At 38.1% G+C, this 16,621-nt stretch overlaps 1 protein-coding gene across 1 annotated transcript; it reads left to right on the top strand.

Annotated features, from left to right (window-relative positions):
* The first annotated feature begins 11,632 nt into the window (after window positions 1-11,632).
* On the top strand, window positions 11,633-14,898 carry LOC104602716 (beta-amylase 1, chloroplastic-like). Its single transcript, XM_010266497.3, has 4 exons — window positions 11,633-12,484; window positions 13,190-13,400; window positions 13,557-13,667; window positions 13,749-14,898. The coding sequence occupies exons 1-4, from the start codon at window positions 11,832-11,834 to the stop codon at window positions 14,556-14,558; spliced, it is 1,785 nt and encodes a 594-aa protein (XP_010264799.2). The 5' UTR covers window positions 11,633-11,831; the 3' UTR covers window positions 14,559-14,898.
* Window positions 14,899-16,621: the final 1,723 nt, after the last annotated feature.

Raw genomic sequence — 16,621 nt, 5'->3', positions numbered from 1 at the left:
GGGCAAAGTGTGTGAATGTGAGTTCAAGTTTGACAGACTTGCACAAAAATGCTAAAGCTTAGGTCTGGCGTGATCACTTGTGATTGATTAAGTAGAAAGCGATGCACAGCAGTGCGAGTAGTAGATCCTAAGGCTGTGTTTGGTTGCAATATAATTCTATTTGTATTAGTGCAAATGCAAAAAAGGCAAATTTTTGTTTAATTTTGTTTTGAATTTTATTTATTCTGTTTCATGTATTAATTTACTTCATTTATACTGCAATCAAACAAAATAAGCTAAAATTTGAAACAAAAATTGGTCAGAATTTACACTCAAATCATTTGCATTGTTATGGTTTTGCATCAGTACAAATTTATTTGCATTGCAACCAAACACAGCCTTAAGTGCCAACATTAGCTAATGGCCTTATGGATAACATTCAATTCAGCATTGTAGCTTTAAAAAATGAAAGAAGCAAGCAGAATCATAGCATTACTAACTTACCTTCATTAGACATTTATTTATTTCTTTCCTTTTGAATTGGATGGTGTTCCTTTGGCTAAGTTAAGGGAATTGCTTCTATAGTCCCTGATGACCTTATGTGAGTTCAATAATATAATTAATCCCCATTGCTTGTATAATCATACCACTTACTGATCTTTAAGACTTTAACGATGCTCTATTGATAAATTTGACCAAGGAACTGTTGGATAATAGTTGAATTGGCTGAAGTGAATTGTTTTTTGGTTTGTCTTTTTGAAAAAAAGCAATTAAGTGAGGTGAAAGTTAGTAGCATGCTGGGGTGAGAGTAATTACTGTATCAATAGAAAGATGCCAGTTGGTTAGTTGGTAAGGTCTCTTGTTGATTATAGCAAAGATTTGGGATCGAATTCCGTCTGCACCAGAGGTTAGAGTTGGGATTATGGGCTTGGGAATGATGCTGGGATGGGCTACCCCTGTTGTGTAGTCCCATGGAGACCAAAAATAGGATTACTATACCAATAAATGTTTTACTAAAAATCTCTTGTATCATCCATTAAAGCCTAATTTGTTTGCAATGGAATTTTATTTACCCTGGTGCAAAAATATGAGTGTAAATGATGATCAATTTAAGTGCAAGTTCCTATTTATTCTTATTTCAACTTTTACCTTATTTTGTTTGCATGCAGCTTAGATGAAATAAGTTGAAAGACAAAGCAAAATAAAGTATAAAGTGAATCAAATTAAAACTGGACCAAAATTTGCATTTGGTCAGATGTTGGATCAGCTTTCAAAACTTTCAAAGCCTGTTGACAGCCTACCATAAACAACTCATAACTAACTTGCCTCTTGGAAATCGAAATATCTATCGAAGGGAGGGAAACTTACACTTTTAATAAGTGTTTTGTCTTCTCTTTCCTACCTACTTGTTGTCTCTCTTCTTCAATCCAGTTAGTACAGTTGGTGCGATTAAGTTGTTGAAGGCAACGAGAGATTTTCTTTGGTAGGGATGGAAGGATGAGTTTAAATTCCATTTAGTCAATTGGAGCAAAGCTTGTAAACCTAGAAAGGTGGGAGGCTTGGGTTTAAGGAATGTGAGAAAGTTTAATTTGGCTTGTCTTGAGAAATGGTATTGGAAGGAACAGGATCTTTTCCTCACACATGGGCACCTCACCGTGCATTGGGAACATCTCCCATGAATAATAACTTATAAGTACAGATGATGCTCCCAATGCATGGTAGAATGTGCATATGAAATCGGTGTGAGGCACTCTGTGTGAGGAACAGATAAATTGGAGGTGGAATGAACAGACCACAAGTCAATAGAGAAAAGCAATAGAGGCTAAGTATGACTCAAGAAACTCAAATTGGGACTCAGGAGAATCAAATTTATCTTATGGATGTGCGGTCCAAAAGGGTATTCAAAAGTCAGAGAAGAATTTTTGGACAAGGTTTAAGAATGGAAATAGGAGATTGTTCTAGAGTCAAATTCTGGAAGGAGGTCTGGTGCGAGGATCGTCCTCTTAAGGACAGATTCCCAACCCTCTTTGATATATTGCCATCAACAAGGAGTGTTTGGTGTCGGAGGTGTTTTCTCAGGTTGGAGGGGCCAGTGTGTGGTGTCCCAATTTTAGAAGGAACCTAAATGATTGGGAAGTGGAGTGGGAGGAGTTGATGCAGATCATAAGTACGATAATGGTGGATAGAACAAAGAGGACAGGAGGATTTGGACAACGGAGAAATCAGGTAGGTTCTTAGTCAAGTCTTTTTTATAGCAGGTGCAAGGAGGAGGAAGACAATTTTCCCCAAGACCACGTATGGAGGACGGTGGCTCCTTTAAAAGTTTCCTTTTGTCTATGGGTGACGACCTTAGGGAAGTGCTTAACAGCTGACAATAATTTGAAAAAGAGAGGTTGGGTAGTAGAACCAAGCAGATGTGGCAACAATTCTGAAAAGTTGGAGCATTTCTTCCTGCACTACAGATTTAGTTGGGTAATTTGGATGAAAATGTTAGAGGTCTTTAGAGTTCAGTGCCTCCCAACGGTGGTGGTATGGCCAATCTGGTCGGAAAGAAACATACAACTCTTTGAAAATCAATTGAGATCAGAGGAGGAAGTCTTAAAGAGCATTTGGACAAGATTAAATTCTTGGGTGGCAACGTACAAAATGTTCAAGAATTGTCCTTACAGTTCTTTTTTGGAGTATAGAAATCTTTTTGTATCTATTTTATTCTTTTGTTAATGAAATACTTTACCATTTCTCTCTCAAAAAAAAGTATTTTCTTATTCCCAACCTTCCATTCTATAGCAATAAGCATTACTAAATATAAGAAATCTCATAAACCTATGATCAATTGGTGGACAACACAAGAAATTTTCTTTAGCACTTTTACTAATAACATCTAAATTGTCACTTAGAATCTGTAGTCCTCAAGCCTTATGCCCTACTAATAAGCATTTTCTTTCTCAATGAAAAGTATCAAAAAGGGTTTGAATTTGAAATTTTCATTTTCTTACCAAAACTCTTAATACATTACAAAAAACATATTAAGATTGTGTTTGGTACCATTGCATTCCAAGCTCAAATGTTTAGAGATGATATACCAACACAGACTTTTTGACATGAAACTTGTTTTTATTGGTACTTGAATAAGTGTTTTGAGCAATATTGTGTTTCGTGTTTATATTGTTACCTAAAAGATTTAAATAAAATTGCTATATTCAATGTGACATCACCCTACTATACTAATCTTTCATCCAATGATCAAATTTAAAAATTAACATTTTCTAATGATTGAATCATAGATTAACATCTAGGTGCAGATCTAATGGTACTAATATCATGGAACTAAAAAAATATTTTTTTATTAGGTAGGATTTATAGGTACCCAATGATGTCGGTCTGTGATTTATAGGTACCCAATGAATCATAGATTAACATCTATGTGATTAATTGAGACAAAATCATAGACATGGAACTGTCCTAATTAACAATCGAGTCTATTAGGTCTAGACCCATTTATACTAAACAATATATTTGTTTATTTAAATAATAACTTAAAATTTAAATTTTGATAATATAACCTTAACAAAAATGATATAAAAATACTAAATTATTTATATGTTAATAAATTAAGCATTTTTAACTAATATTATCTTATTTAACTCTACATTTCCCCAAAAAGGGGTTTTTATTGTTCAGTCCACCCCATAAACTTCGTACAATTGGAACAGTGACAAGTGGGGAAATGAATCAAAATTCAAGGTAGGTAGTGAATCATAGGTGAAGGTATTGGTAAATAAAACCCAATAAACTAAAATTAAAAGAAAACTAATAAAATATTATATATTTAATAAAATAATCGGCTCTAGGTCTGAATTGGTTAGAGACATGCAAGAACCAGAACCGACCCAATTATTAATCAGGACAAAATCATGGAATCAAAACTATTATAACAGTTTGGTTGGCTCAGGTCCATCAAGTAGACCCAACCAATTGGCAGCCCTACACATAGGATGCCAACTAAGAGACAAGTCATTGGATTGTTTCTTCAAATGGGAAGTCAATGCAAGGAACATCACTTTGATGTTCCCCCAACACTCCATGATTTATGTTTCTTGAAGAAATGTTTTATAACTATTTTAACTCAAAACAGTCTCAAATAAACAGAAAATTCACGTTTAAGCTAAAAATGCCTAGGTGGTGCTGATGTGGCAATGTTTTCGGTAGAAACAGTGACATACAAAATATCACCCAAAATAATATTAGTTTTATTTTTTAGTAACCTTCTATGAACTTTGTCTAATTATTAGTGTCAACTAGAAAATTAAAAAAGAAGAAAATATTTATCTGGTCATTATAATTTGTATTTTTGAAAAATTTAAACCTTACATAAACTATTAAAACACTTGTTTCTCATGGATTTATACTTAATTTATTTATAGTAATTTGTGCCTTAAGCTCAGTTTGAGAAGAGTGCAAAACAAATATGTGCAATACAAATATAAGATTTGAAAATACAGTATACAAGGTTTTACATTGTACACATTTGTATTTGTACTCTTCCCAAACTGAGCCTTAGGCTGCCTTTGGAAAGAATGCAAATGCTGAACCAAAGCAAATTTGTATTCCAGTTCAGTGTTGTAAGCAGTTGGTACTTGGTAAGAATACATTTTGTACTTCTGACATGATTGTGTTCAGAATGAGAGCAAAGTTTTCTTTTGAAAAATGAATGCAAACTTGGCTCTCAAAGTTTATCAATATTAAAAACAAAAAATAGATTCCAGTCTTGAAATTCGTATTTGTACCCATCACAACTATACACTTGGTAAGAATGCAAAACCAAACCACACCGTTGCATTTTTAAGAAGCATACATATTTGCATTTACACTCGTACAAAAGGTAGTCCTAAATTTAATATCATCCATGTATTTGCAAGATCTTGTGAGTTTCCCTAACAATCCATATATCTTAATTATTCCACTATATACATGAATATTCCGAGCATATCCTGATATATCTTAAACTTGCCTTTTTGATTCTCTTTGAATTACTGATACTCAAATCCTGCATATGTTACTAGGAGTGTGTATTCAAAAATCTGATTTCGAAAATGAGATTCGATATAACCAAATTAAATTTGGATAATTCGAATATCATAATCGATTGAATTTAAATATGGCCGATTTAATTCGATAAATATCTAAATTCGACTGATTATTTAATTCTTATATATAATATATAAAGTATTTAAATATTGAATATAATTTATATATTTATATATTTTATATAAATAAAATATTTATTTTATATATTTATTAAATATTGTATATCAATAATGCATTTGGTGTCTCCTTAAATGCATAATAACAAGCCTACACCCAAGTTGTTTTGCAAGCTCAGGGGCTTTGAGGGCAGCCTACATTTCAGCCATGCAATGTGATCATGGTGAACCCAATTGGACCAGCCTTCCCTCTCTGGCATTTCTCCTTTGAAATTTCTGGTTATTCACCCATAACCACAATTACCATCTTTGCTTTCTCCACTACAATTGGTCTTATTTCTGTCTTCTTAAGAGTTTTTCATTAATGTTCTTCCAAATGAGCCAAATCAGAAAGCTAATTTGTTTTCTCAAAAATATATAGAGGGAACCATTTTCCCTTATTCTCTCTGATCATTCTAATCCATCAGTTTCTAAAGAGCCTGGATCTAGCCGCACATTAGGAAGCATGTTAACACCCTATGTGCAGCCGGGTTAAGAAGTTAGAAGCATGTTAACACCCTTTCGCTGGTAGCAAATCCTGGCTCGTTCCTGTTCTTATTCCGATGGCATTTAGTGGGTTGTATTTGGGCCCCCACTAACAAATCTGTCTGATCCTGGACTTTAATAAAAATGTGGTCAATATCTCTTCTTTTTTCTCCACAGAAAGGACAGCAATCATTTTTCTTCTTAGGTCTTTTCTTTGTTGGGAGTTATTAATTCATTATAAAAAAGAAAAATAAAACTTAGAAAGGCATAGAATATACTCTTAACCCCATTGTACAATTGGGATAGATGAGTACTGGTGTTTTAGGGTGGCGGTATTTATCATTTTGAATTGTGTAATGTTATATTAGAATTCAGAATTTTGTAATTAACTACAGTGTATTTTTCCATTTATTTTTGAAAATTTCTTTTATAATTTCTTTGGTGGTTTAGTAAATTTACTTTTGGTAATTTTATGTGCTCGAAATTACTTTTGTTTCCTTTTATTTTCTGCTTTCCTGTTTCACATTTGTATTTTCTGACTTTCATAGAACCATCTAGAATGGCAATTGTAGAAATATCAGGCCCCGTAATGTAAACATTGTACCCGTCGGTCTCAAGAAACAAAAAGATTTTACTTGGGCGGTGGCTGTAGCTTTAGCTTAAGGCCACACCAAGCCAATCAAATTAATGGCTGATAAAGTTTATTTTTAAGTGATACCCATCTTTTAGGTGGATAAATAATTTTTCTCACCCGGGGGGAAAATTACCAATACTTGAATGAAACAAAAATGCCCCTTTTAATAATGGATTTTTATGGCTAAAATGGCCACTGCCTTTACATGGGAAATAAAAGAACATGGGTAAATACACTTACCCAGGTAAGTCTTTCCTGGGAAACATTTACCCGGGTAAGTATATTTACCTGGGTAAATAATTTACCAAAAAGCGAACAGGGCCTTAAATTAACGACTGATCTAAGTCCAGATTTCCTACCCACTCTCTACTTGCCATGAATTGCAGCCACACATCTTTCAATTCATAATAGAGATGTGTGGCTCACCATGGGTAGAGAGTGGGTAGGAAAAGTGAGTAGGAAATCCCAAGTGCTCAATCTCACTTTTTCAAGTAGAGGGAACGAGCTGGATATGTCCTCACGGCCTCACCCCCTTAGCTATCTCCTCAGCATACCACACTTCCTATTTGCCCTCCTCTTACAAGTTATTTTCAATGCGGCCTTTCTTGCCAAGTCGGGATCTCTTGCCCACAAACTCTGTTCACGTTTTTCGCAGCCACACATGGAGAACATCTCAACCTCTGCATTGTATTATGTAGGGGGAGATGTTCTCAATTCACGGGGATAGTATGTTGTGAGTAGACATGGGCAGAGTTCTCATGGACAAGAGATCCAGAGTCTTTCTTGCCACCCCTTTGGCTTAGAATCAGGTTCTTTAAATTTCTAATCAGGTTGACGTGTATTATAGATTTTCTAGGAGCCGTTGCAGCTCTTGGATGGGCCCAATCTTACTGCATTGAATGGGTTGAGCTAGGTTTTCACTTGTACAACCAAGGCCCAGTTCAAATATCACGTACATGTGATATATAACGCTACGTATAGGGGGTTTGCCATAAAAAACCCATCTCCAAGATTTTTGACATTCCTCCCAACAAAAAAAATCAACAAGTTACAACATCCGCACATCTCATACATGGTGAATTTTAGAGTTCACATCTGTGCCTCACATGGGTGCCGCACAATCTCCCACAACACATCTTCACTGTGTATTCGAAACATCTTTCAATGATGACATTATCATTTCTAATATTATCATCGGGAGATATTCCCAATACACAGAGGGATGTACTGTGGGACGTTTTGGGGCACCCCCTTGTGAGTGCAGATCTGAATTCGAATTTTAAATCTGGTGAGGTCGGTGAATATAGATCACGTTGGAATTATATTGGGATGGTTTATGTTGCAAGGAGATCCCAACTCAGAGTGTCTCGTTCTACGACGGTTTGATCCCACACCCACACCTTAAATTTTAGAAGAATGCCAAGTGACCATCTCAACTTTTGGGTCTTGGGTCATGAGTTCAAATTTTGTCTTCACACCGTTTTTACAGCCTTTTGCAGCCTTGCATTGAAAACATTTCTATACTTATATGCATGGTTCAAAGTATCAATACGTTTGTGTTTTATTTTTAATTTTTTATTTCAAAAATTGGTTCTAAATATATTTTTTATTAAAAGAAAGGAACCCAAAACAACTATAAACAGGTGTATTGAAATTTTGATCCTTGCTTATATATTTTTATTCATAAAAAGATATTCCCAATGTTTAAATATTTTTATTCATAAGAAGATATTTCCAATGCGCACAGCTGTAAGGGGCTGTGAGTAGGGCTGTTCATAAGAAGGCCTAACCCGACCAAACCGACCAATCCGGACCGACCCAACTTGAGTTGGCCGGGTTTTTATAAGCACGGGTCGGTTTCGGGTTGTGCAAATTCCTAAACCGATGATTCGGATTGGTTTCGATTTTCATACAAGAAAACCGAAACCGACCCGAACTGAACCGACTTAGTTCCTAGTTCAAACATGAAGTTCCAAAGCCCATTTAGGCCACCTAGTTTTTGAATGGTTGCAAGAAACTTTGGATTAGTGAATATTGATTAATGAACAACTTTTGTGATTAACTTTTCATTTAAGTTTTATCATAGGAGATGGCTGAAATGATATTCAATTTATGACTGTTTTTAAAATTAGCAAGATTTTTATCACAGGGATGAACTTAGAACTGAAACCAACCCAACCCGACTCAAACAAACCAGGTCGATTTTACTTAACACTGGGTCGGTTTTGATTTCAATGTCAGATAACCCAACTATATCAGATCGGTTGGAAAAACCACAATAAACCGACCCAACCCGACCCGTGAACAGCCCTAACTGTGAGGACGGTGTAATGACCATTTTGTAAAGACAAAACCCGAATTCCTGAATTGAAGGATTTTTTAACTTTTTATAGTCTATTTGCCTACCCAAATATATATAGCATTCTACCAGAAAAGAACAAAATTGATTTAAGTTAAAGAGAAACGCATATGATGGTATTTTTTTGTATGTGATTCCAATTTCGCAAATAGCCAGATTCTGGCAATGTGGGCCCCAATTTTGGTTTCATGACATAGCACCCTATAAATTGTTCAAGTTGGCCATCAATGTTTATATGTGATTGCATTTCATATGTGATATTGCTAGAAAAACCTGCTAATTTTGTTATATATGCTTTGTCTTTACTCTTTGGTTGTGTTTGATTTGGAGGAAAATGAAGGGAAAGAAAGAGAACGGTAGGAAAATTTTTACAAATCTTATATAAATTTCTCTATCAATCCCTTTCATTTTTTACCTTTTCTTTCAAATCAAAGTAAATTAACTACCAGTCTGGCTTAAGATTAGGTTAGAGATTAAACTCTGGCCGATCACTCAGGGTAGCCCTCCACTCAGATAAGCCTGTCCACATCTGGCCGGACTATACTTAACTAAATTGCAGGATTGCTGCCGCAATTGGCTCCTCATCAGCCTAGTTCTTGGGCATTACCATGACAACCTCTAAATGTCTTTCAAAAAGCAAGTGGGGGATTGAATGGATGAACGTGTCATCCAACATTCGGAATCGGTGTTGAAATTTCTGTTTGATTAGTCAATTTTGGTGATTTTCAGAAAATTGGCTAAAAACCGATTCTTGAAATCAATCATTTTTAAATATCACATTTTTTTAATGATTTCCTCATTTCTAGTTAATTCCGATTTTTTGAGGATGATATAACACCTAATATGGTAAAGAATAACGCTACTACAAAAATAATCAATCCTGGAGAATCAATACCAAACATACTCAAAATCGATTTCTCAAAAATTGGCTTACATAACAAAAATAATACTAAATAACAAAATTTACTGTTTTTTGAAAAAACTAAACAATAATAATGATTTTTAAAAAAATCAATAAGAATCAACATGAATGCCAAACATCACCTTAAAGGTTGTTTGATAAAAACTGAACCATGGTTTTTAAAACTGGATTGGACCGGACGGTCGGACCGGAAAAATTAGGAACCGGTTCATTCTTCCCCAAAACTAGGATTTCTCAAAAAACCATTGGTTTTGGTCAACAAACTACTGAGCTGGGTGGTTAATTGTTCGAACAGTTTTGATTGTTTTTTATTTTCCTAAATTTTTTTAATTTTTTTTTGTCAGAATGGTCGGACCGCTCGACCCAGTAACTGGACCCTGACCAGTTTGGTCTTCGGCTCGGTTTTAAAAACCATGAACTGAACATGTTTAATTGTAAAACTTCGTCATATACTTCGAGGTAGAGGTGTAAAGTGGGAAAGTACGGGCCGTGACGCCCTCCCCGGTGAAAATTTTGGAAGTCGGCCTGGCACGGCCCAGGCCTGCATGGGTTCGTGCCTTGCCGTGGGTCGGGCTGGCCCGTAGGCCAAGCCTTGGCCCAAGTTAGGCCATGGACTGAGCCAAAGCTATTTTTGCCTATTTATTTAAAAAAATTGAAAAAAAAAACTTAAAATTTTATTTTTTTATGAATTTTGATGTATACAATTGCTTATATACAATGATTAAATAAATTAGTATAATTAAATAGAAAAAAAATTGTTTATTTTATTAATATATTATATACTATATATTGTTATATAATTATAATTTTATATAATATATTATATATTATATATAAATATTATGTATATATAAAATATATATAAATAGTATACATGGCCATGCTGGACTGTGCCATCGGCCTATGCCATGTCATGCCTTGCCGACCCGTAGACTTCAAACCCCAGGACTATCATGCCAGACACAGCCTATGGGCTATCTTGCCAAGCCGGACTGGTCCAAAATCGTGCCAGGCCGTATTGACCCGCAGGCGGCCCGGCCCGATTTACACCTCTACTTCGAGGCAGTAACACGGGCCTCAAACACTCAAATGAATTCACATGCTTTGAAAAGTTTAAAACTTAAAAAAGTGAATTCGACCTCCTTCGACACCTCCACATGTAAAATAATCATTTTGTTTCAATTTAAAAAATTTCTAAAACCTCCCCAACACTTTCCCACCTCTTTTAGACTTTTGCCATCTGCAACCTTCAATCCAAGTTCCAAATTCCATCACTCTCACACAACCACAACCACAAGATTCCATTTCGGCGGTGCCTGTAGATAGGACCCCACATTGCATCTCAGATTCAAAGCTTGGCTCCACCAACCCAATCATGTCAATGGTGATCCATCCACCCCCCCCAATCAGAGAACCCTCCAGATCTATTGCTTACACTCCTCGCTAATTGACCCAACAAACCCTCCTTTAAACGTTAACACCATTCACTAATCTCGCTCCCCCCAACTACGTAACGTCTAACGTGTTACAATACGACTACCCACTCGCAACGTGGCACGATCACGCCCATCTGCCCGTAATCTTCTTCAACGTCACCCACATCCAGATAAAAATAAATATTTACTCTAAAAAATATTATTTTCTCACGCAATTTCGCGTGAAATACAACTCAATAAATGACAAACCTGGGGGCAGTAGCAGCAGCAAGCTAGCAACTTTCTTTACATGAAGGCAACTCAACACGTGACTCGTGTACTACGTGTCTTCAATTCACTGAATGAGGGTTTCGGTACACAAGATTCAGAACCGCGTACAAAACCTCGAACCTTCGGTCCAATTAATATCCCGCCGTCCATCTATACTCACTTTGAGAAATCATAGCCGTAGCCTCTGGCCTCATACATTACTTGCCACGTTGCATCCTTGCCACGTGGCAATCAAATAAAGGGCTAAAATAATCTTCTTACGATTTTCTCATTTTTCTATATAACGAAGAGCTCGGTAGACCTCCGCCTCCCACCTTCAGAACCAGCTTGACACGAATAACGACCACAACAGAAACCTCTTCTCACAAGTCACAAAGCAACTAGAAGAAGAAGAATTTTCTCTTATCCCGTCTCTCTCTCTCTCTCTTGCTCTCTCTGATCTCTATTTCGATCACTGTAGCTTTCTCTATTGTTTCTGCGGTTTCTTGAATTTTTGCAGAGAATGGCGTTGAGTATCACACACCAGATCGGTGCCCTGTCGGGGACGCCGATACCAGTGGAATCCGGGAATGGGCCATCCGATCAGACAGCGGTAGTGAGTGCATCGGCTGTCTGGAAGACACCGGCGCAGCCAACAAATCTACGGTGCAGAATTCAGAAACAGGGGCCCGAGAAGGACGCACTATCCCCACCATTAAGTCCCTGTCTGTCGCCGGTGTTCGGAGGAGGGATTGGGGCGGGCATGTCCGTGGCGTGTCAGGCGTTCGCGGCGGACGTGACGGAGACGGCGATGGAGGAGGAGGAGATAGGAGTAGGGAGGGAAGTGAGGGAGTACAGAGAGGGAGGGGCGGGTAGTGCGCAGGTTAGGGGGAAAGGGGTGCCGGTTTACGTGATGATGCCGTTGGACAGTGTGACGATGTCGAATGGGGTGAACAGGAGGAAGGCGATGAATGTGAGCATGATGGCGCTAAAGAGCGCCGGGGTGGAAGGGGTGATGATGGATGTCTGGTGGGGGTTGGTCGAGAGGGACGCGCCCGGCGCGTACAACTGGGGTGGCTACACCGAACTCCTGGAGATGGCTCGGAAACACGGCCTCAAGGTTCAGGCCGTTATGTCTTTCCATCAGTGCGGTGGCAACGTTGGTGACTCCTGCACGTGCGTACTTTAGCTCCTTACCCCTTATCCTATACCTTTTTTTTTAATTTTTTGATTTTTCTGCTAGCAGCTAGCGGAATAATCTGGAATCTATTTCCTTTGTTTTCGGAAATATTCCAAGAATTTGGGTTTTCTCGATAATCTTTCATCCTAATTTCCGTTCACTATTTAACGTGACCGTTAAATCATATATAACGGCGTTTTAATAGTTTGGTGAAAATCCTTTTAAAGGTGCAACGGAGCTTCCCAACCGTTACTCACGTTATAACGGCAGTTAGTAAACGTCCACATACGCAACTCCTGCTTTTCCGGATTTATCCTGAAAGATTTAGATCCGGTACGAGATTTCTTACGTCATCGTCGGTTCTTTACCGTCAGATTGGACTTTGTGCTGGCACAATCGTCTCTCACACTAATCCGACGGTTGAAAAGCGAACACTTTCTTGTGTTCGGCACTTTTTTGAGTTCGTTACTAATTACTAAATGCAGATTCGTTGGCGGAGTCACATGTCATAATGTGTTTGGACTGAGCTGATTCGTTGCCAAGTTAGGCCGATTTTCCATTTTTCGATTAAAATCATTCCTTCCAGGAAACAAACAGGCCTTAATTTCTTGTTCTACATCACTTATGAGTTCCGATTGTGTTCTGTTTCGGCTCTGTTTTCTTTCTGACGTTTATCTTTCTGTGCTAATTTTTCGGTGCAGAATTCCTTTGCCTAGGTGGGTAGTGGAGGAGATAAACAAGGATCCAGATCTCGCATACACGGATCAATGGGGAAGGCGGAATTACGAATACGTCTCCCTCGGCTGCGACAACCTTCCGGTGCTCAAGGGCCGAACGCCCGTTCAGTGCTATGCCGACTTAATGCGTGCTTTCAGGGATAACTTCAAGCACCTTCTTGGTGACACCGTCGTGGTAATGGAACTGATTCCTCCTCGTTATTCATCCGAGTTCTTTGATTTTCATTTCTGCCATGGAGATGGGTCTGTACTCCATGGTGTGTCCTGATTTGGGATCTGTTGGATATCCCTTAAAGCATTCTGTTTGCTCACCTTTTCATGTTTTGTGCAGGAAATCCAAGTAGGAATGGGTCCGGCAGGGGAGCTCCGCTACCCATCATATCCAGAGCAGAATGGGACATGGAGATTCCCAGGAATTGGAGCGTTCCAGTGCTTTGACAAGGTATGAGATCCTCTATCTCCATGAATTACTTTCAGTTTACAAAATCAGTGATCTCATATTGATCTTTGTGGATTAATGCAGTACATGATCAGTAGCTTAAAAGCTGCTGCCGAAGCTGTTGGGAAGCCCGAATGGGGGCACGGTGGCCCTACAGATGCTGGCCACTACAACAGCTGGCCGGAGGGCACCCAGTTCTTCCGCAAAGAAGGCGGCGGTTGGAACAGTCCCTACGGTGAATTCTTCCTCACTTGGTACTCTCAAATGCTCCTAGACCACGGGGAGGCGATACTCTCGTCAGCTAAATCCATCTTCCAGGGCACCGGCGTCAAGATTTCAGCGAAGGTTGCAGGCATCCATTGGCACTATGGGACCCGTTCTCATGCCGCGGAGCTCACAGCAGGGTACTATAACACCAGGTTCCGAGATGGGTACCTCCCCATTGCGCGCATGCTGGCACGCCATGGCACCATCTTCAATTTCACCTGCATTGAGATGCGGGACTATGAGCAGCCCCAGGACGCACAGTGTGCACCAGAGAAGCTCGTCCGGCAGGTGGTTCTGGCAACAAGAGAGGCTGGGGTTCCACTTGCAGGGGAGAATGCATTGCCACGGTATGACGAGATGGCACACCTGCAGATTCTGCATGCAGCCTCGTTGAATCTGAACGATGGCAAGGACGACGGAAGAGAGATGTGTGCTTTCACGTATCTGCGAATGAACCCCAACCTGTTCCAGGCCGATAACTGGAGAAAATTTGTGGCATTTGTGAAGAAGATGAACGAAGGGAAGAGTGGAAACCGATGTTGGGAGCAGGTGGAAAGGGAGGCCGAGCACTTTGTGACTGCAACTCACCCATTGGTGCAGGAGGCAGCTGTTGCTCTCAGTCATTAAGTTGTAGGCTTTGTCTTAATGGGTATAAACACATAAGTAATGATATTGAGACGTTTATAGAATTACAGTGAGAGAGAGAGAGTCCCCTCTTCCCTTTCAAGTCCTGTATTATTTATGTTGTGGTCTTGAAATGAGCAGTGTAACTGTAAGATTGGGAATTCTGGGGTCTGTTGTAAAAACATAGTACAGAGGTATTTTTTCTCTGGAGCTCATCATCCAGACAAATCATCCATGGAGATCTATTTGCAGTAGAAGCAATGGATATCTTATGCGTCTCAATGTATATTATGAAATAAAGCACATAAGGAGGGAGATATTCCTCCCAAAGCATGGCTGTAAAGGCTGCTCTAATGGGCTTTGCCCTGACTGAAGCCGAACTCTTAATTATGGTCGTTGTAGGCTTTTTGCAAGAAATCTTCTACGAGTGGGTTTGTTTTCTTATCTGTGAATTAACGTTTTCAGATATTTTGGAAGTATGGTGAAGAAAGAAACTTACTTAAAGCAAGGAGTGCAGGCTCGTGACTCACTGACTTGTGTATAGTTATAAACCATGCCTTTAGCAGAAAGTTATGGACCTCTTTGCTTTGTTTGCACCTGTTAAAGACAGACTGTCTGTCTGGTTCTTTAAGAACCCAATAAGCAAAAGATGGCTCAAAGAGAAAATCTGCTGGGATATGGTTCTTGTTTGACAACATTTCTCAGGCCAAGTGGTGCCTGATTCTTTTCACCTTTAGCCATGAAGTGAATGATTATGAATTGGGCTTGTTTTTCGACCACGTTTGCTGGACATTGTTTGGTTCTTTGCATGCCATCATCATCATCTAAGCCTTGTCCCTTGTCCTAACTCCCAACTATATTGGATCGGCTACATAAATCCTGTTTTATTCACCTTCTATTCGGTGTCATATCCATTTATTAAAGGGATTATAATTGATAAGAGTAACTTTTTTTTTCTAATCCTTTTAATATAATTTGTAAAATACAATCATTTTTTTGAAAAAAAATATTAAATAAGGATAAGAGATATTATTCATCTCCTTCCTCTTCCTGAACCATCGAACATGGGTGACAAATCTCCCCCACCTCTGGTCTCTTTCTCCTCTTTTAAGGAAGAAATATTAAAACATAAAGGAAACAAAAGATAATAATAATGAATGTGTTCATCGTTGGCCATGGCTTTTAGAGGATAACTCTGCAATGGTTCATTTCTGCCTCTAGTGATCGAACAAACGTATGCTGTACGTTTAAGGGGATAGGGTCTACTTGCTCAATCGACAATGGTGAGCCATTTATGAATAGAAGCTCAGCAAGAAGAAACTGTCGCCTAGTCAAAGATTTGTCTGAAACCAAGAAGAAGACAACCGCAAGCTCTGGGTGTCACCGTGATTTCTATTTGACCAATGTAGAGGACTGAGAATAGGGGGTCCGTTAAATGTTTAGGAAACATCGCTGCTGAAAGATGTTTATTGTCAAAAGACGACAAACAGGATCGAAGACCAAAGATGGAAGAAGAAGAGGAAGGGCCAAAGAGAGAGAGAAAATGGACGTCAGAGATGGAGGGGGTTGTTTCACAGGTTTGGAGACAATTAACAGTGTTTTTGCCCATCTCTTGCCCTTATTTAATATTTTTTTTAAAAAAAAAGTTACTTTCTTTTAGAAATTATATTTAAAAAATTATTTTTATTGATATTAGGGGCGAAAAAATGGTCGTATTGACTCGAAACCCTTTATTAAATTACAGGGCGCTAAAAATTATTTTTTATTAATTTTAACCGATTTTTTATACTCATGATCAATCTATCTCAATCTACTTTTTCTCATTTTATTATCGAATAAAGATATTCGTAATTTAAATTCTTATCTAATTTTTCTCATTTTATTATCGATTAGAAATATTCCTAGTTTAACTTCATGTCTAACCCTGTGGATTTTTCATTTATCCATCTAAGTTTATGGATTTCTATCACTCATTTTTGGGAATTTGTATAGTTCTTTGTATATAGAGATGCAAATGAATCTGATTTAATTTGACTTGAATCCAATCCAATTCATTTACTTTATGC

Source organism: Nelumbo nucifera, chromosome 1 (assembly GCF_055504915.1).
Source record: "Nelumbo nucifera cultivar China Antique chromosome 1, China Antique-T2T, whole genome shotgun sequence".
Taxonomy (NCBI): domain Eukaryota; kingdom Viridiplantae; phylum Streptophyta; class Magnoliopsida; order Proteales; family Nelumbonaceae; genus Nelumbo; species Nelumbo nucifera.
This window is presented reverse-complemented; position numbering and strand designations above follow the sequence as displayed.